Source organism: Anopheles moucheti, chromosome 3 (genome assembly GCF_943734755.1).
Source record: "Anopheles moucheti chromosome 3, idAnoMoucSN_F20_07, whole genome shotgun sequence".
Taxonomy (NCBI): Eukaryota; Metazoa; Arthropoda; class Insecta; order Diptera; family Culicidae; genus Anopheles; species Anopheles moucheti.
Genome location: NC_069141.1, coordinates 78,937,822 through 78,959,908, shown reverse-complemented (window position 1 = coordinate 78,959,908; position 22,087 = coordinate 78,937,822). Strand labels below are relative to the sequence as shown.

At 42.3% G+C, this 22,087-nt stretch overlaps 1 protein-coding gene across 5 annotated transcripts in view; it reads left to right on the top strand.

Annotated features, from left to right (window-relative positions):
- The window catches only part of LOC128304599 (potassium voltage-gated channel subfamily KQT member 1-like), a 161,538-nt gene that overhangs the window by 85,895 nt on the left and 53,556 nt on the right, over nucleotides 1–22,087 (top strand). For 2 of the 5 annotated variants that reach the window (XM_053041806.1, XM_053041803.1), the window contains exon 9: nucleotides 19,833–20,014. In XM_053041806.1, the coding sequence (XP_052897766.1) occupies nucleotides 19,833–20,014 (182 nt within the window). Of the gene's footprint in view, nucleotides 1–14,779; nucleotides 14,828–19,793; nucleotides 20,015–22,087 lie in introns of all 5 variants that reach the window. The other 3 variants (XM_053041802.1, XM_053041805.1, XM_053041804.1) reach the window with 3 other exon arrangements.

Below are 22,087 nucleotides of genomic sequence, written 5' to 3'. Positions count from 1 at the left end.
TGTTCGGTTTTCCTTCTTAATACTACTTTTTCATACTAAAAAATATTGCTAAATCTTGTAAAGAATTAAACTATTTGGGATATATTTAATTACTTCTTGCGAATTTTGGTCGGTTTTTCAACATGTAGCCAGATGGGCGCTCAGCCACCAACAATTTATACACCTTCCCGCACAAACCGCTCGATAGAGTAAGCTTGAATTTGCTTAATGAGCTGAAACGATTGACATACTCTCAAGCATCGCTGAATGTTTTAATGCCGAGTGGGATAAAACAGTTTGCCCTCGTACATGCACCCGTCAACTGCATCCGTCATGTCAATCAAAGGCAATGCACGCTTCAAACGTTGCGATACCGATGGACGCATCGCAAATCAGCGGCCTCAAATGATGTGATTACCCCATTTCGACCAATGTTTCATCTCACCCAGCTGGCAAGTGCGGGAAGAGCCATTCCTTTTTTGCGCCTTTCGAGGCTGACTGCCGCTGTTTACCCCAGTACTTTACGGGGGCTGTTCAAATTTAGTGTCGGCTGACGATTGGACCCCGTATTGGGGCCCACAAAGAAACCGTCCACTTATCTGCAACCGCAAGCGGAAGCGGATGGAGGCTGAAGCCCGCGGTGGAACGTGGGACTGGGCTCAGCCAGCGAAAACGAATCGGTCCGGCCTGTGCCCGGGTACCGGCTTTATGCCGACCGTTGCAGAAACATCAGCACCACGATTCAACATGTCAATCACTTCTAGGATTGAATTATGAATGCGTCTAGCAGCTGATGTCTGGACGAGCACACCCGCAAGTGTGTGTGTGTGTGTGTGTGGGCAGTTTTGCAAACTTTTCCGAAACGGCAGCCTTCACTTTACGACCCGAGAATCACGCTCCGGCTCAGCAAAAACCAATATTGGCTCAACGGGGACGGCACGTCAACGGCACGGCTCGGGATGTCCACCGTATCGATGGATCGAGATCGTTCCGTAGCGTTAGTGTCACCCTTTTTTTTGCGTTACATTTATCTCACTTTTTGCTGATACGTACAAGAAAATTTATGCACACGCGACTACGTACGAGTTGAGTTTTGAAAACAAAGTTTTGGCCAACGATTGTGGTGTGTAAGCTGTTCGTTGTCGGAATGGGGTTTTGGGTGTAAATGTGTTTGAAATGTGTAAATGGCACTAAGGATAGAAACTTTTCCTTCGCTCAAGTGTGGCGCTGTGTTTGTGTGCGTGTGTGTGTGGGTTTGAAGATGATATAACACAATTCTATTTAGCACCACTCAAGACAATGTGGCATCAACGTTCACATGGAGGAACTTTTCACCATTTGCCTCCTTCGGTTGTAGGGGAAATGTAGTGGAAAGCTTTCCAAGCTGTTGAGGATATTATTTGCAATGGTCGTAGATAACACGATGGCAATGCCCAGCTTATAAAAGATTTATTTCGGTAATATTATATTTTTCTTAAATGTGCACCTTTATTGAGAGTATGAAATATTAGGTGAAGATAAAAATGGATTTATGGCACCATTTGTGGATGTTGTAAATATTATTTTCTTCTATTTATGTTCAAATTTTTAAGCTGCCGAACTTTGCTTCAAGAATATAACAATATGCTATTTTTCCTCCGGAATTTCGATAGAGTTCCTTATGACTAACTAGAATCCAATATGTTTATGTCTTGCCAAATTTAAAATACTGTCGACATCTGATTAAGCTTTCTGCCGAAAAATTGTGAGGCAGTTTAAAGCATTGGGTGTACAAGTAAGATTGCATAATGAAGGCCCATTAAAGGCAGAATTGGTAGAACTGGAGTGTTTTTTTATTTATTATTTGAATATATGTGAATAAAAACTTTTGATTGTATTTGTGTATTTCAATTTTGTTAGCGAAATCATGCCAAGTTATCAGCCGCTTTCGGGAAGCTTTATTTCTCTTCTTCATTCTGAGGATAATCCGGGGTGATGTCTATCGTTTGCTGCAAGAAATTTATTTGGCGGAATTTTGGATTTAGTAACGCCAAAAATATGGCAAACCTTACTGCAATACATATCATTTTAATTGAGTGAGTTGACTCGAATTATTCAAATCAATGAACTCAATAGACGAGAATTCAAGGAGTGTTGAGGAATTTGTGAAAAAGCTGGAATAAATACCTTGTAAAATCAATTTTTAATGATGTTGTAGGAAATTTTCAATAAAAAAATACACGGTACGAAATTGTACATACAATACCTTAATTTCGTTCCTTTATTTCTATATTAAATCATCTACTAAAGAGGTTTATATAGGATTTTTGAGTTAAAATTTCATAGTTCGAGCTATTTCTCTTCAAGTTGAAACAGAAAATACGGAAGTAGATCTGTAATCCTTTCACCTTTTGGATTTTTTCCATGTTCAAATTAGTCCTATTATGTGAGTATATTGACTAATTCACTGAAAGCTTTGGAAATGTATGCTTTAAAAAAGAGTAGAACCCACAACTATCTGCGGCTTTATCTTTTCAATTGAATTTAAGGTTAGTTAAAGGAATACTCTCATTGGGCACTTTAAATCGCCTTACAAACCCTACCAACCTCTGTATCGCCTTCTGTAAACATGAATTTAGTAATGATGAGAAGTAAACCTTATAAGCGGCTCAGCATTCTGGGAAACTTTTACCGTACCGGCGCAATAGAAACCGCCCCAGCAGTACAACGGCTTCGATTTCTTTCCCATTAAAGTGTGCTCGTCCGGATCCGGTGCGGGAAGCAAATGACCGTCCGTGCCTTCTCTGGTCAAAAATCATGCCAAACAAAAGGATCATTACAACACAAACAACCGTCGGCATGCTTCCTGCGGGTTTCGAATGCTGAAAGCACACCCCGATTCGGGGAAGGAAACTGGATGGTACCGTCAAATGCGAAAAGGGAAAATCACGTGCGCCTGCGAAACGGAAGGAAGCGAAAAATATTTACTTATTCATTTGTTTTGCCCGTTTCATAATAATCCGTCTCTGTGTGTATATGGATGTGTGTGTGCGCGTGAATATTTGTGGGTGGTGGCAGTTTTCCAGTCTGTTTCGCCCTGTTTTGCAGCCGTTTTGTTTGCAAAAAACTAAGAAACGTTCAAGTTCTATCCTTTCCCTCCCAGCACCCAGTACGAAATGAAGAATTTCAATCAATTTTTCATTCAACATTTTCTACGGCATAACTTGCTGCTGCTGGGAAAAGCAAAAAAATGTGTGTGTGAGAAGAGGGTACGGATAGGCGAGCTTGGAAACTTTCATCGTACCGAAAAAAAAGGTTAATATCGACCTACTCCCTACTGTGTCCCGTTCCCGGGGCATTCTTTTAGGTGCCATTTTTTTCTCGTTGTCTTCACCGATTCAATCACCCTTTCCACCCTCGAAACCAGAGTCCAAACTGGGTGGGGACCGTGAGTGCTGGGCGGTTCAATAACAACAACCAGCAACGATGGTAAATTATGTTCATCATAACACAAACAAACGAAGCGCAACAACAGGACCTTCCGATAATGTTTTGATTGCGTTCGGCGTGCCGTGGACGACGTTCGGGGTGGGTTGGGTTGGGGATGGTGATCGGGTTGAGCGCACTGAGTTGAATAATTTAAGTTGTTATGAAACCGATAGAAAAAAAAGGAACTCCCGATGCACCCCCACCCCCCATCGTGGAGCCATGAATTCCAAACCCCAAGTTGACCCCGTTGTAAGTTATCGATTTTCGAACGAGGTACGAACCCGTTGCACCGTTCCGTGGGCATGTCGACAGCGGCAAAACCCATGTACCCATGATCGTATTCAATGGGACAGCGAACAGTCTCACGTACACGCGCTAGAACAAGGCAGGCGCATGTTGCGTCAGCGTAACAAAATCCACATCCTGACACTTCTATTAGCGCGCACTGACAGTCCAGCAGCCATCCAGCGTGATTGCTATGCGAGCTGTGTGATGTTCGGTTTCGGCGGGCAGCGGGCAACCTTCACATGCCGTGATGCGGTCACAAAGTGGCGGCGGCATGATACGGCAATCTAATTTGGAAACACGTAATTAGTGGGAAATTATTTTCTCTTCCATCGACTACCGCCGGTTCCGGTGCTGTGAGACTTCCTTCCGGTGAGGAACACCGTGAGATACGCTGCACATGAGCGTGTGCGTGTGTGTGTGTGTGTGTATGTGTGCGCGAGAAGGAAACAAAGAACAGACAGATAAGGGAGGCCGGTGGTTTGATCCTTAAGATTGCCAACCAGAAGACGCTTGTCAACTTCCGGCAGGCTTCGGAGTGATGGTGAATTGAATTTCCTCTCCATTCGCTACGGGAGGCTCAACAGATGGTGCCGTCCTGAAAGTGATGTTTGGGGGGTCGCTGCCTGTTAATGTTTGGATTTGCTGAATCACTTTGATTATGGATAGACACTAAATTGCCGACTTAGTGTTTCGTAACGGCAGAACAGTAGTGAACAGTTCATTTAAACGTGTTCGTCTGTTCAGAAGCACAACAGTTTACTTTAAATCAGATCACAATGCTAGAGAGATTGTGTAGAAAAATCATTATATCATTAATCTATGAGTGTCAAGGTTACTGAAGCTATAAGCTAGATCACTGTCAAGATAAATTTGATAAATCTAACGACGAATAAATTCACAAGAGTCACAAATATGAAACCCATGCTTACATTACAATTGTCAGGGTTAAAGTTAGTGATCTTTAAGAATTCTTTAATTCGGGTAAGGAGTTTTATACTTTAAACATTATCTGCTTACACAATTAACCATGAAGAAATCATGAAGAAATCAATTCAAGAGATAAAAAATACTTTGTGAAAACTCTTTAGCTAAGTTTAGTTCTGAACCCGCCACCAGGTGGCGTTAAATAGAATGCCTTTAGAAGTTTTAGAATCCGCACAAGTTGGCAAGGAAGAAAACTATGATAATAACAACAAACATACGAATTCAAGTTCTTACTAAGACTTTGGGCATCAACTGGTCAATTCGGAAACATTTATGTATTATGTTGTGGATTATGCTGTAGTGTTGAACTAGAATGTACCTAGTTGGTGCTAGAATTCTTCAGACTTTCTATATATTTTTGACAAAGAAGCTATTTTCAATTTATAGCTAACGCTGCTAAGAAGCACCGTATTTTGTTTTTTTTTAAATTCACAACCACTATTACCCAAAAAATGCAATAATTATGAAAATTTTCAATGGAGACGCCTGGTACTTCATGTAAATAATTTAACAGTGGACCTTGAACACGATCACAAATTTGAACAAAATATTTATTCATACATTAATAATGCAAATTAAACACTATTATGAATAATAAATGGGGTGACGTCACTCTGCGCCTTTTTCATGATAAAGTTGAAGTTTTACGAACTATTGTTTGCTGATAGTAGAAGATTGATTTTTGGGCTTTTTTATGCTGGTAAATACCCAACTGGCACATTAAAAATACATAATCCTTCATCCTTGGGCAACATCCAAAACTCGTAAAGTATTTTTATAACTGTATTATTATTATTATTGTAATTTATTTCTGTTTTCCTTAAGGATATACAAAAAAAAAAGCTTAGAATTAAATTAGAATTAAGGGGAGGGGGAAAAGGAGAAACCAAACGTTAGACAGGATGGGAAAGGAAAATGGTTACAAAGAGGAAATATGAGTCCGAAGATGGTTTCGGTAAACAGAAAGAGGAGAACCGTAGTCGAAGAAAGTGGCAAACCCATTGAAAAGACGAATACATGTTAAAAGAGGATCACTCGCTCCGAATTCAGTACGCCGTTTCGCTATAGCAAGGGGAGGACGGGAACGGAGACGACGAGATGGAACATATAAACTCATAGACGATAAGATACCAGGGACATCAACTTCATGAAGGAGAATTGAGGCTATGAACGTGGCTTGAGCGTGAGTTCGTCTATTTTCTAAGGACTCAAGCCCAAGAAACTTACAACGCTCAGGATAGGGAGGGAGCTGGAAACCAGAGCCAAAAATTCTACGGAATGCAAAGCGTGTAAACGATTTTTGCACTCTTTCGAATCTGAGGATGGAAGAAGGAGAGGAAGGCGACCACACTATGCTGGCAAACTCGAGTATTGGTCTGACGAGACTACAATACAGAGTTTTCAAGCATACAGGATCCGAAAAGTCTGATCCAATGCGGCGAAGGAGACCTAAGGAGCTATATGCCTTACTGATTACTTTGTCGAAATGCAAAGTAAAGTTAAGCCTGTGGTCAAGCCACACACCCAGGTCTTTAACAGATGAAACCCGATCCAATGGAGTACCCATAAGATGATATATGGAACTAATGGGTTGGGAGGAGCGGCAAAATGAAACAATACTACATTTAGGGAGACATAAAGTTAAGCCATTTACAGAGCACCAATTTGAAAATAAGTTTAAGTAACATTGAAGCGATATACAGTCCATGGAGGAGGAAATAGGTAGGAACAACTTAAGGTCATCGGCAAACAAGAGGAAACAATCAGCAGGGAGAACAGAATAGAGGTCATTCACAAACAAAGAAAACAACAAAGGGCTTAGGACACTGCCTTGCGGCACACCAGAAGGACATGGGAAAGGATTCGAGGTATGAGCACCAAGCTGGACGCAACATGAGCGCCCGGAAAGGAAAGATTCAAGCCATCCGAGAAGTGGATCACCGATGCCAATTTTTTTTAGTTTACTAATAAGAATTTTGTGCGGTACACGATCAAACGCGGCCTTAAAATCTGTATATATGACATCGATTTGGCGTTTAGCGTCTATATTTTCAAACAAAAGAGGAACGAATGACATCAGGTTAGTTACAACGGATCTTCTAGACATGAAACCGTGTTGATTTTGAGACATATAACTACGAGCACATGGGGTCAGTTGGGAATTAACGATGAACTCGAGGACTTTAGACATTGCACACTGTTTGGGGATTCCTCTATAGTTGGTAACTTGAGTCCTGTCACCCTTTTTAAAAATGGGAACCAACCACAAGATTTCCAAAGGGACGGTAAACAGGACTCGCGGATTGACCACGTGAAGAGTGACATTAAGAAGGGCATCAAGACTTGACTACAACACTTAAGAACAGACATTGGTACTCCATCGGGACCAGGCGCATTCGACGATTTCATATGTTTAAGCGCGGAAGATATGATCTCCCCATTGCAGTCAATAAAGCACATGTCAATGATATCCGCCGGAGCACCGGAGATCGCATCAGACAAATCGGCACCTGAGGCAACAGTGGGGTCGGCGTAGACACTCGAAAAATGGTTTGCAAACAGGGAACATATATCAGCGGGACATGAGGCAGTGGATTGTCCAAAGGACATGGAAGGAGGGATAGAAGATGATTTACGACGGGAATTGACAAAAGACCAAATGGAAGCAGGATATCTAGAGAGACGCGACTGAAGTCGGGCGATAAATGATCCGTACTGAGCTCTGTTGTAGATCCGAAATGCCGTAGAAGCGTATTTGAATATACGTTTATCGAGATCTAATCGTGAAATACGGAAAATGCGGAGAGCGCGTTTTCGGTCTCTTTTTAGGGAATGCCAAGTTCTATCGGACCATGGGGGATGACGTTGGGGCTTAATAATGGGACAACAGTAGGGAAAGGATGAGGTGATGATGGAATTAAACGTGGAAAGGGCGTCATCCAGAGAAGAGGCATCGTGGAAAGGACTCCAATTTGCGGAAGACAAAAAGGAACGGAATTTATACACATCGAGTTTCTTAAAATTAAATCTTAAACTAGTTTCACGAGAGAAATCACGCAGCGGCAATGAATCTGGTGGACGTATGGATATAGACAGCTCGAGTGCCGGGTGATGGTTGTCCAACGGCAATAGCGGATCATTGGAAGGAAGTATAACGGAACAGCCTTCCGCTGACTGTTGGTTTGCAATTATTAAGTCGAGTTGACGATTATAAATATTGCATATTCCACTTAATTGGAACAAATCATTCGCTGCAATCCCATCGAGGAACCCGTTGATCGATTGCGATGATGAATTGGTCTGATAGTACGTGAAAGATGTAGTGCTGAGAGGTGTGGAGAAGCTTTGTGGTAGCCACGATAAAGATGAAAGATTAAAATCTCCGAAGATAAGCAGCATGTCATTGTTGTTACATCTTTCGCTGGCTCTGATGAGTTCCTCCGTCAGAAGAGATAAAGTTTCCTCATTGGTTGAACGGTTTGGCGGGATGTATATGCAGCCAATGAAGAGCTTTGAGTGTGAGAGCTGTATCGATACCAGGACGAATTCGAGAGAGACTGTGACAGGCCATACACGAGCGGATAATGATGAGGCACAAGCGATGAGTACTCCACCACCACGGGCGTAGCAACTATTGTTAGTATTGCGGTCACAGCGAACTACTAAATAGTTGTCATCGAACAAAAGCGATGATGGGATCGACCCATCGAGCCAGGTTTCGGTAAACAAAAGCACATCGAAATCAGTATCGGCCGTGGCTACGCGTAGTGCTGATGATTTCGTGCGCAGGCCTCGTGTGTTCTGATAGTAAATATTAAGTGACGTGTTCATTATTATGCGTGAGGAGGAGGTTGTTGACCTGGTTACTGGTTGAACGTTTGTATAGGCAGCGCAAAAGGGCTGGCTGATCTGGGCCGGTTCGCTTCGAGTTGAGGTAGCTGAGCATCCGCTGAATCGGTGCAGACCTGAGTGCTAAGTGCCACAGGAACAGTTACCGGATCAATATTATTGGTCCGAGCTGGTCGCCAGACGTTTTGTGCGCGGGTCCGGTTATCGATGAATTCGCGAAAAACGATACCATTAGGCCACGTTTCTGTTGACAATGCGGTGTCCCGGAATGAAGCGGGAACCCCTGCTTTGAATGAGATGAAGGAGAGTGTTGACGTATCACGATCGCGAGCAATGAGTTTATGTACGATGACCGATTCGGTTCCAATCAGCTTTATAACCATTTCGGTCACCTCCTCTGTGGTGACCTCAGGGGCGATTCGGGTGAGATAAATCCAGGTTCTGGGCTCCTCAAGGGGAACCGTTTTTATAACAGAATCGAGGCTGGATGTGGAAGCGGTCCCGTGAAGAAGTGGGGCGGATGATGAATCAGTCGGCGGGGAGCGATCGACAAGTCTGCGTTTCGGTGCGTTAGTAAGCGCGTTGTAGCCTTGCGTTAGCGCCGAGTGTGCGTGACGAGGTGTATCGGTGGTGTAAGTAGCGGCATTCGACGGATGGATGATAGTGTTGAGCACCGGTGTCATGTGAGTGTGGGATCCAGCGATGTTGACATCCTTCTTGAACGAATCCAGTGCCAACGATATGCGACTATCAAACTCACACATCATCGAATCCTTCAAAGCAGTGACGGTTTCCAAACGCTTGTTGAATTCGTCCATCACAAACGATTTTAACTCGTTGAGTAAGAAAGCGAGATCGGTTCCATTACGTTTCATATCGGAGCATGATGAACAGGACCAAGACAGCTGTGTATTTGGGCGTGAAAGCTCCTTGACAGTGAGGCTCTGTAGACCCGTGCATGGGTAGTGAAACAATCCCTTGCAGACACCACCACAGACGTAAACTTCTATATCTTCAGTGATCGGTTTAGCACAGGATTTGCACTGAGGAGCCATTGCCAACGTTTAGCACTTTGTAGTGGGAAGTGCAAACAAATCACCGATGTAGAAATTAATGATGATACAGCACGACTTAGGCCGTTTTAGACAGACTTCGGGCTTAAGCGAGGAACGCACGATGATTTGGAATAACGCTTTACACAAAACCTGCTTAAAGCACTGGGAAAATCGATCGTAAAAACGCAGTGTAGAGAGACACAACCGTACTAGTAGGAAGCGTAACAATGAACTGTAGCTTACATCCGCCCGACACTTTTGTGACTTTCTTTGTATCATCACTTACCATCAAAGTGCATAAAAATAGTTGTTCATCTTATTTTTAACACCTGTTCCACTCTGGCACCTAGGTCAACACTTCATGTGGCCAACAGAGGTGTAAAGTAAAAACCCCACTCACTCGCCTTTGGGTGGTGGGAGTATTTTCAATTGAATCTTCAGAAGGAACCGGTTCCATCCGATGCCATGCTACCATGCAGTTACCATTATTTGCTCAAGTACGCAAGGCTGCTCTGTTTCGCCCGCAGGAAGCCCAACAATGGCTGCATTCGTACATTCCGGCAGTGGATCGCCTGTGGCAATAAACTTCCCACGAGGACGTGCTGTCGGGGCATGTGTGAAAAGTTGAATTGAGTTTTTCCGTCTCCGGCATATCGGGCGTTCCAATTTGATGCGTGACGTATTTTCCACTGCATCCTGTTCTTGGCTTCTCGCTTCCACTTCCACACGCTGCGCCACAGCGCAACGAAAATAGTTGACTGCTTCGGGGAGCGGTAAAAAGGGATAAAAATGGAACATAAATTGTGCCAGCTGCTTTTTATGGCTAAGCTATCGATTGCCGTTCTGTTTTTCCATGCCGGTTCCAGCCAACCGGTTCAGTTCCCATCGATGCAGCTGCAAGCTGCAGCTGATGGTGGAACACATTCCGCGAGGCATAATGTGTTTTTACCACCCAAGCGAAATGGGCTGGCATTGAATTAATGGTACCCTATTTAGCAATCGTACCGCAGAGGAGCCTGCGTGCAGGAATTTAGGGGAAAAAGTTTAATTTATTATCTTCCGTGCTCGAAGTGTGGTGCGTTTTGCTTTCCTTACGTTTTTTTCACGAAAAAGATACACAAGGCGACCGATGCTGATCAAGAAGGTAGCGCGATAAAACACAAGACGTTGCAATGTGTTTTTGCGCCAATCGGAGGAGGCGACACAATCGTCAACACTTGGCAACAGAAGCTGTCAACAGCATTATTTGATCGTTTCCGCTTCAATTTGTTAGAGTGGTTCGTTAGCCAAACGCGAGCGAAATCCCTCCGCCAAGGCAACGAAACGACGGAAAGGCTACGAATTCCACTGTAATTGCATCATAATGAGATGCGCTTGATGGCGTACCGATGTCGGGTTGGGCGAGGATAATTTGTACAGCCCATCCGTGGGTTTCGTTTGTTCGTGGGTGCCTAGTCTCGCTTTCGCTTTTTTTCTGCCATGCTCATTGCCATGTGCAAAATTAAAAAGAACCCTCCCGCGCGAACCATCGTTCACCATCGCTACGCCAGAGAATGTAACAGGGAAAATGAGACCCCCCCCCCCCCCCCTCCGCTTCGTCCCGAGTGGTGGTTTGTGGTCCATCATCATTTCATGCCTGCTGACTTTATTACGGCGGGTGGAGAGTTTTTGGTTTTTGTCTTGCGAACGAAAGCATTTAAAATAATTCAAACAAACCGCCGTCCGTTGATTTTGAGATCGTTTCGCCTTTCACCCACCCACCCACCCATCACACTCACACAGACCGGCCGGGCCGGCCCCGAACCGAACCACGAAGACAGATACAGTTGGTCAGCATTTTTTAACAAACCAGACGCTCTTAAGTGAGTGCCAGTAAAATAGATAAAGCCAAATAATGGACGCATTTTGGGTGGTGGTAAAGTGTTCCGCCGCTTTCATTTCATCTTCTGTCGTGTTTTTTTCCCCATTCGGTTTTTCGGTTTTTGGGGTTGAACAAATTTGATCTTGCCTACGGTTGTGAAGTGATGTAGCTTAGGGCTTGCATCAAGACGGGGACGGTTTTTTTCCACCCTTAGTGAGTGTATGTAATTTGGAATGGTTGTTCTTCGATGATAATTAAGGGTGGTTGCTTAATCAACTCCACTACATTATACTTTTCATTATCGTTACGATGCTGACCTTTACACAACGGAACTAGAATTTTCATTTCCTGCCGAAAGACGTACCAACAAAATATACGGAGATGTTTCAGCAATTTGTCACGTTACAGTAATGGAGACATTTTATGAAGTGTGATGGTGATTATATGAAGTGGTTTAATTAGCGCGCAAAATGCATACTAAAGTCCCTCTTAAATTAATTGTAAACATTTCGGTAAGGATTTAAAATATTATTACACATGTTTAGGGGACATACAAATGATATACTTCTGATTACCAAAGAGACCCCAAAATACAGTTAATCTTTTAGTTTTTCTAGTTTTTTCTAGTTTTTCTCACTGGTATTTCTGGATACTTTCAATGTATTCCATTTATTTTGTCGTTTTGTAATATAAATATCGATGGTATATTGGAATTGGCGTCGATTTCCACACGACAGACCCGTTTCAAAATCTTATTCGGACCATTCCTACCCTTACGCAGGATAGACCGCTAGATGGTCTTGTAGCGGTTAAACTCCAGCAACTAAACATAGCATATAAACGTAAACGTAACGTAACTGTCAGTCAAGCTAAAATTTGACAGCTCAGTGACAGAAGGAAATAAAACCAGAGTGGACACACAGCGACATCAACGACAGGCAAAATCACGTGTTCTTTTATTTAATTCGCAAGAAATCAGAAAGTATCGCATTAGTCTACAAGGGAAAAAGATAAAGAAAGCCAAAAATGACAAGCTTAGATGTTGTTGAGTCAAGAAATAAATAGTATAATTCTGTTATTAGCAATTCAGAAATAAAACAATTTAAAAAATGCTGTGTTGATGGAGCATTAAAATAAATTTAAAAGAAGCATAAATACATTTGCTTTGACTTTAAAATTATAACATCTTAGGTTAATAATTTTTTTTTTGTATAATCACTATTTAAAGGTTCCAAAATCCAAAATGATTTGATTATTGCATACATTTAGGGGTTGCAGTCCAGATAATTTTTATTCATTCCCACCGAAGGTCACTGTTAAAATAATAAACTTTGTCTATCCCAGTCGTACAACGCAAAGCGCAACGGCTTACCTTCAGGGCATGCTAATGTGCATGCACACGTCATAAGCATTTCAACACTTACACGACACCTCGCCAGCTAACAGTGTTATCCCCATTCGCAGCCATAATAATGGTAATAATAACGCTCTGCAGCACAATCGTCACGAAAACCCAGATCGTCGGAATTGACCCACTCTGTGCCAGCTGGGCCCAGAGCTGGGGGTTGGTTGGGTGGAAAAATTCATTACGCCAAAGTGCAGCCACTTTTTGCAGCTCTGACGGAGTGGAACACTGTGCTTTAATTATAGAACATCAAAAACGACACCATTAACCGGGTGAGTGGGACAAACTGTTGCATCAAATCTGCAACCACCGGCGCTTGCATCAACGCCAGCGATCTTGTGCTCTAGTGCAAGGGGGTTTTTTATTTCTCTTTCTTACCCCCTGAGAAGAATTGTCAACTACCGGGCAAAAGAATAATGCCATTCTAACGCCCTTTTGATTGGCCTGGGCTGGCGGACGATGCGAGTGTGGAAGAAAAAGGAAAAGGGTCAACTTTCTTTCTTTGAGTCTATTAAAATAGTGAGAAAATGAAGGGAAGCAATAGCACCCTCTCACACGCACTTGATAGTTGTTTCATCACTTGACCATCTCGGATGACTTCCGAGACTCTTCTTCGAAGGAAATTCTTGCAAAAGAGATTTTAAAACGTCCTTGGTGTAAATTTATCACAAGACGACATGCTTTTGTACGTACGTAATATCTTTCTTTTCCTCGCTGTTGTAATGATTTTACTCTGTCTCTCTTTCTCGCTTTCCCTTCAACTGATGAAGCATAATTTAAAGCGTTCTATCTGCATGTCAACCTAGAAGTATGCTCCAATTTCTAGCATAGTTCGTCTACGGCTTCTTGTCCACCGTTTCCCTAACTCATTCTACTGCATTGTTCTGCAAAAAGGGGCGCTGTCTTCTGGTCTCCTGTGATTAATTAAATATTTCTACCATAGAGTGTACAGTGTACCCGAATCAATATGCAAGCAAAGTGCTATTACAGCTACGATAGACACGTTGCCCTGTAGGGAAAGTAATTAAATTACATTTAAAGCTTTCTGGAACCTTTACACTTTTTCGTAGCCCACTGTGTTCGCCCGTTTTGTTAATGTTTATTGTCTTTTTCGTCCGAAATTTCGTCTCTCCGCTTATCTAACTCGTAACGTCTTGCTCGCTTGCGCTGCTCACTGTCGTATCTTTCGTACACTTTACCCCGGCCCGGGACACTTTGGCAGCATTAGGCTGCATGGGTCGTCCCTCGTACGGGTAACAAGAGTAGTTGTGTGACATAGGCACTTATAGTAGCTCGTAGTTCGTACCGGCACCGGACTGCACTTTTAGCGTGTTCGGTTCGGTTGCCACGTGTACGGGTGTGTGTGTGCTCTAGTTAACGCATACCGAAAACACTTCACTTCGAGGCTAGCTCTCTGGCATTAGTGTGCTGGGGCACCGTCCAATTATTAAGTACACAGCCGTTACCGTTTGCCAATAGTTTGCGTAGTGTTTTGCTGTGTATGTATGTATGCCGTATCCTGTCTGTTCTGCCTAGAACCCAACCGGTTTCGGTAACTGGTTATGGTCTCACGTGCGCCCTAACGAACCTCGTCTTTATCTGTACGTCTGTACGTTCTTTCCGTTTTGTTTTGTTTTGTTTGTTCCATTCTCTCGTTTGCTCTTACCGTTCTGTTACTTACAAAACTTGTTTCGTCTGCATATTGCAACTCTACTGCTCGTTTCCGTTGAAAATACAATTTTGCAATCATTAAATGCGACTTTAAAAAAAAAACCCCGGTTGATACCGATTTACAATTGTGTTTTAATTTTCCAAAACCACCAAAATACCAACCACCGCCCATCACCAACCCAACGAACTTCCCATTCTCTTTGGGGTCCGGTCGACCAGATCAAAGCTGGAGGCAGCAGAAAAACTGGCCGCCTCATCCAGTTCCGCGTAAGTGTTGCCTGTCCGAAGGGGTGTCCACCAGGTGTTTCGCTCAGTAGTGCAAAACACTCACACACTCGCTCACCCACACACGAAAACCTCTAATCTCTAACACTGCGATAGCGCGTTGCGATCGGACAATGATCTGCTCCACCGAAAACGATTAGCGTTTATACACGGAGTTTTGTTTCTTGTCTAATAATTAGCGTTCGTTTTTTTAAATCTAATTGAATGTCTTTTTGTTGCTGTTGTAGCACCACAATCTACACGCTTCACTCTTACCGTAGACCGTTTAGCGGCTCTTGTTTCACTTCTGCGATGCAAATCGCGGTTTGCCCTTTTGCAATTGTTCCGATTATTGCAGTGCGGGCTAGAGGTTTTTTTTAAAAATATTCTTAGAATAGTGTTTTGTTTCATTTTTGGCAAGCTCGAAAAACAAAACTTAACTGCTGTCGTACATTTTGTGCTCGTGTTGGTTTTGGAACGTGTTCTACTGGTCTGCAATTGCATTTTCCATAATGTTTTAATTCAATTTCCATGGCAACATTCTCTCGACTGCTTTGTTTTTCTTTTCTCCATTTTGTTTCCGAGTGTTTCAAGTGGTTAGAGTTGAAGTTTTGAAGTATAGAATGTTTTAGTGCCTCGTACAGTTTTCTTCATAATGTGCTTTAAAGTTAAATAAAACGTTTACACTAGCGTGTTGATAGCTGCTCAGTTCTGTAATGCTTTTAGTCCGTTTTCTCTACCGTTTCATAATAACTATTTCTCTACTTAGATTGCATATTTGCCGTAAATAACACTCATAAATTATACATTTACTTTACACATTTCAGAAAGCAAGTTAGCGTTGTAAAAGCGTTTTGCACCAGCCTGTGGGAGAGTTGTTTTCACATTTAATTTAAATAATTAAATAAAACCACACCTGTCCAGACTGTTGCTGGGGTAAATAAATCCCGTTTCATTAAATTGTAATGTCAGTGACTGTCCGGGGTTGAGCTGTAAATGACTGTTCTAAATCGTGCACGCGTCCGCGTCCCATGCAGACGTATCTCGAATTTTGGAAATTGTGTGTCCGTCTGTTCCGTTGCATTTTTCAACCCTCCCGGGGGGAAAAAGGGCCACCGTGCTCACCCGGAATACACTGGAGGCAGTGGCATTAGTCACAGTGCTGTTAACATGTGTAACGCTGGTGTTGTAGTCTTTCGACGGTTTCAGTTCCCTTATTTTATTCTAATACACCCGACAGCTTGCTTCCGTTTCCGTGACCGTAAGCTGCACAAAGCTGAGCATTCCATTCCAGCATTCGTTTGTGTGAAACAGCAGAATATACACACTCTTTTAAGCACGCAACGGAAAGAAGGAAAGAACAGCTAACGCTCGGTAGCTTTCCCCCTGCTCGACCTTCCTAGAGACGACCATCGTAATTGTCACCATATGCAAATGCGATGAAGTTATAACGAAAGGAAACTATCACTCCCGGGTGCGCCCCTGGTTTACCGAGCAAAGTTTGGTCCGCGCCCATCGCACTGAGCCAGCGAGGGCTAACCAAGGATCAACAGACGGCCAACTTGTCTCTTGGGGCTAGGGGAAGGACCTTTATTTCCATTATTTCCGTGTCACGTAGATCTACTTGAAAGCCACGGCTCGGTAGAGTGCAGGGCGAACGGTACGGCATTCCGTTTGCGTCCATGGTCGTTGGCAATGTGTTGTGTTGGACATTGTGGTGCTGTTCTTTCCGTTCCTTTCTTGAGCGAGTGTGGGTATGTGTGTGTGCTTAACTGGAGCTTCCTTTGCCGATATGCTGGAAGCTGCGAATTCTTCACGAAAGCAGTTTTATTCGGATCAGCATTTTTCCACGCAGCCGATGGTCGAGGCGATTAATCTTGTGACGTATCATGTCAAAGATGAACATTCCCCCACTCTGTTAGTTGTAAGAACATATTGTATAAAAAAGTTGTGATTCGTTTACTTATAAATATTGCAAACATTGAACATGTTTTGTCTGGTAATTTTATACGAAAATATGCTTCGCTCTTCCTGTTTATCGCTTTTATATGGAGTTCGAGTTTGAAGTTTTCGCTTACGTCCAATTCATCGCTTTCTTTGTTCTGCTTCTATTTATTTACTGATGTTGACTCATTTTTACAACTCTATTAGCCATGGTTTTGCTAGGAAAGTGTTTGATAACTTGTTTCTTCTTATATAAATTTAGGTTGGAGGAAAAGAAATCCATTATATGTCCGTGAAATCCATTACTTTATTGATTCGTTGAATAATTTTCAACTATTTTATAAGTCACTTTATGACTCATCTTTCAAAAGAGTCTGGTGTTTTGTTAGAGAAAAATGCTCTGACTTTCACATTTTTCTCGTTTTGTTTGCAGTTTTTTGGTGGATTCATTAAAATTTCTCAAGAATGCTCCCCCAATTTAGGCCATTCTTGGTCAATCGCTAGCTTTAAACCGTCTTGTTTTTGAATATAGAGATCTGAAAATGATCATATGAAGCAACTCATAATACAAGATTTCCTTCCAGTCCCACCAAATATGCAGATCAAACTCTTGGTGGCCGGCAGTTCTGTTTTTCCTACTTTCCTGCGCAGAATGTCGTCTTATTTGACCTATTTATCATACCGAGTCATTCGATGAATTCCCAGGCCCCAATTCATCCGTTTACTTAAAGGGTCAATTTACGTTCCGTTTGACTGGGGGTTGAGCGATAGAAATTCGATCCATTTTGGTTTTTGATGCAAATTGGAGTGTCACTCTAATATCAGACTTCATTGTTTTGAATGCAATTTTGATGAAACATGTTAAAATCTTTTTATGGACAAATAACGTACTGGACAACTTAGATAATTCCCACGTCGATTGCTACAATCACCGCATAAAACAATGGATTTCCTTTTCTCCAGTCTGATATTAAATATGTTTAAATAACTGCATTTAATTCATTGAGCTTTTACACTCTTTATCCATTTCAAATAAGGTTTCATGAAGTTTTCGAACCAAGTTTTTTACTTCCATATTATATGAAACATGCATTTGCATCGATCCGGGGTTGCTTTTATTTTCGGAACCTATGAATCGTGTTAAATTAAACATATTCTAGCATTTATTTTTCTTATTAATATTTACCATTTTTTCGATTTTGTAACATAATCCTTATAATCCTATTCTTCGTTTCGGACTTTGTTTTGGTCTTTTTTGATTTTTCCAACAGTTTTTAATTTTGAATTTTTAAGCACAGTTCATCTAAGCTTTTCTTTTAATGACACACACGACATGATTATAATTTTTCTTCTATTTTCTTTTTTTCTTCATTTTTTACTTTCCTATATGTTGTTTCCTGCTTGTTTGTTGTGCCTGCTCGTTCTCGCAAAAACCCGCCATGCCATTCAATCAATCAACACCATTGCTATGTTACACGCGCGCTCAACCACACATTCACACACGGTTATCGTGCAACAAAAAAATCATGACGCGTGTCTCGTGCCTGTCTGACACATCTGACGTCCGGCCTCATCAACGGCACGCACTCACGCAACGCATTCATGCTGTTTTGTACATAAACCGTTTGCTGCACCCGTTTTGCGGCGGCCATGTTTTGCACTCCACATCGGTTACACCTGCCCGACACAAATCGAATATCGCCACAACCGGGGACCAACCACCAACCCGAACCAACCGGAAACATCTGGATCCTGTTACAACATCTGACCCCGGCTTGATGGGGGGGGGGGGGGTTTGAATTTGGAAAATGGATTTTCCATTTTTTCAACATGGAAATACGCGACGCAAACAACAACAACCCCGCTGCTGCACAAAATGATGGTTAATGATTGGTCACAAACTGGGGAAAAAAACCCACCATCAATGGACATCTATCGGAAACCACCGGAAATACATCAACGTGATCGTGTCCTTACTCACCATAATCATCACCATCACCACCACCACCACCATGCACGATCATCATGGACAATGGCGCTCATCAATATTCACGGCGGAAATTCTCACATGACGTTTGGTTTTATTTTCATCACCTTTTATCTCACATCGCGTATGAATTATTACCATAACTATTGGGAATCATCGCATTTTGGCTTCCTGTTCTTCGTTTCTGTTGCCGTGTTTGTTTTTTTTTTCTTCCTCTTTTCTCTCTCGCACACAACTGTTGTATCTTGCACTCACTGTTAACGAACACTGCTGCTCAATTCAATTGCATTTTTTTTCTCACTCTCTCTCTCTATTTTGCCGTTTGCGATATTAATGCTTTGCAAATCCGCGCTATTCGCTGCATAATCGTAATCAATTTTCGCAACGCATTGGTCAATATGGAAAACAAATATGTTTATTTTGTACGCTACCGGGACGACCGTGCTGGTGCACCATGGGTGTATGTGGGATTATGGTGCATCCGCTAAACCACGAATCGCTCTTATGCCCTCTGTCACTCACACGCTCTTGCTCTCTTTAATACGCCAATTCTGATCTCCTTGCTGCCATTTTTTGCCTGTGCCTGTGAACCACGTTCGGTGTATGAAACCCTGTTTAATCTATGCTGTGTCTGTTGCCTGTGTACGTGTTCCTGTTATGTTTTTTTTTCTTTCTTTGTGTGCTGTTGTTCTATCCGCTTTTGGTTTTGGATGTTGATTGTTTCTTTATTTTCCTTACTCTTGGAATTGGTGTTGGTTTATCGCCCATCGCTCGTAACCAACAACCACAACCACACCAACTACTCGCTGTGGGCTACGAATGGTGCGCGTTGGATCAAATGTCAATCCATTAAATGGTTTTGTCACACGATATATAACCTTTACCAATACAAACACACATACACACATATATCCACACACTTTTTCCGATATCCTTTTTTCGTAACGGAAAACACCACTTGGCTCGAAACCAAACCACACACACTCACACTCGAAATACACACCCACTCGACAAAATTTCCATCCCACCCTCGAAAAGTGCTGATAGCAATGGACTTAATCATAAATCACTTATTAGGCGGGCGTCATCGAGCTTCAAGCACAACGCATCGTTCGTGGCCCGGCTGCCCACGATCCGGCGGCACAAAAGCCAATCGCTGCACTCACCCGGCAACCCGAAGCCACCGAGCGGCGGTGGGAGCGGCCGGACGGGCCGTTGTCCTCGCGTGACCGACATCAATGCTTCATCGGAAAATCTGGGTAAGTGCCGATCGGAGTTGACCGTTCCATTGTCAACGTTCATCCCCATACCCCATTGTAAGCTCCCAATAAATGGCCCCATCGTAACTTCCATTTCCAACCGTTTACCAATGCTCCCGTAGCGTGTAAGCCTCTCACACTCTTGCGCTCGCGCTCTGTGTATGTGTCAATAATATCAATGTCCGGCAATGTCCGTATTTGTTTGGGTTTTCATTTAACTTTTATCATCGCTTACGTTTTGTGGGACGTCTTTGTTTTCAGTCGCACTCATTCTCATCCTACGGTGATTTGGGGTTATTTTTATTCGTAAAGAGTATTCCTTTCAATTCCATTATCATAAATGGTGCTTTTAGATTCCGTTTTTTCTGTTAAAATCAAACAATAGAGTTGCTAAACATCCGTTAACAGCTAGTAAAGGCTTGATGCACACAGGGGCTATTAAACCTGTTTAACACTGTACATTTGAAATTCACTTTAGGTACAAAGGGAAAATGCACAACCCAATCATCCGTTGACAGCTAATGAACGCTTAAAGCAAGCAGTACTGTATTGTCATTTCAAAGCTGTAATAGAAAGCATCCTGATGCATCCTTTGCCAGTTAGTGAACGTTTGAAGCTATCTGGGCGATTACGCTCTATTATACAGTTCAGTTTCGATTGTACTGATGTTGTGCATTTGATCTTTCAATGGATTTTTATATTATAAATAATAGCTTTTTTCGCATTTGAAAGGTTGATAGGAAATTATTAAGGCCTTATCGCTAGCCTAACATTCGCTACCATTGGAAAAAAATGTTCGGAAAACTATGCTTTGAAATTGAAATGGACAGTGCGTTAGAGCCCTAATTTCCCAAAATGAGCACTAGCGTTTTGAGGGAATGAATGGAGTCTCTTTTCTTCCAATTTCATTACTCTCTTATGTTTGCTAAATAGTACCATTCCTCGCTAACATATCATAGGCTTCCAACGCTTTTTTTAGTCAAGAAGAACGGTCAGGTTTTCTAGTCTTTATTGGAATGCCTTCTGGTATTCTATTGAAATCTTAATCTGAACTACAAATTACATTAGTGTGGAGACATTTCTTTCTCTGAAACAGTGAAAGAGAAGCACCCTGTCTCTGGTGTACTTGGCTGAACCTGTCCGTATTTGACACCAATAAAACAATTCTAAACCAACCAATTCAGAGTGTTGAGACAATTTTTCTCTCATCTTTGAACAAAAAAAAAACACACACACAGCTTAGCCAATTCGAATTTTGATTTAATTTCCCCATTCCTCACATACCTATTTCGATCAGATCGCTTTAATTCATCATTTTTATTTTATGAAAAGGGAAGCTTTTCCTAATACACCATACTACTGCACCTCGATCATGATATCCTAGTGCACCATTTTATTGTCCAGCTCTTTATATCTTCCCTGGTCTCTTTTACCGAACAAGCCCAGACACTACATGGTGAAGAGATTTTTGCTTGACTTCTTTCTAAGCTTTACAAGCTTTACACTTGTGAGTGGCTACTGCTGCTGTTGATTGAAGCAATTATTTATTCTGATAGCTAAAAGTAAGCAGAGACCACTTTTGTTTTTCGCTCGGCGCAATCCTAATTACTAGCCAGCTATAAAATTGTACAGGAGAAAACACTTCTTGTCATTTACCGTAAAGCTACTTGTTCCGAATCCGGTCCAACAACATCACACAACCATGTCACTCGCTCAAATTCATACCATGTTCGGGTTTGATTTGTTTCTTGTTTTATGTCAGTTTTTGGTTTTGTTTGCGTTACACCTTCCAAGTGCAATTGCATGTTTCGAAGCGTGTTTGAGTGTGTCTGTGTGTGTGAAAGGACACGGATTTGATGCACCGATCACTATTACCGTTTGGTTCATCTATTGTACACCTTTATTTTTTCAAATACGCTGTCGTAGCCGCCATTTCGCTGAAGCATAACGTCCCGTTTGTTAGCGTAGTAGCGCAACGCACACTACCGCGTATCACTTCCTACCTTTCATCACTACTTTACCCGCTAAATTGAAACATTCTTTCAGAACGGAACAAGGCCCTCACCAAAAAAA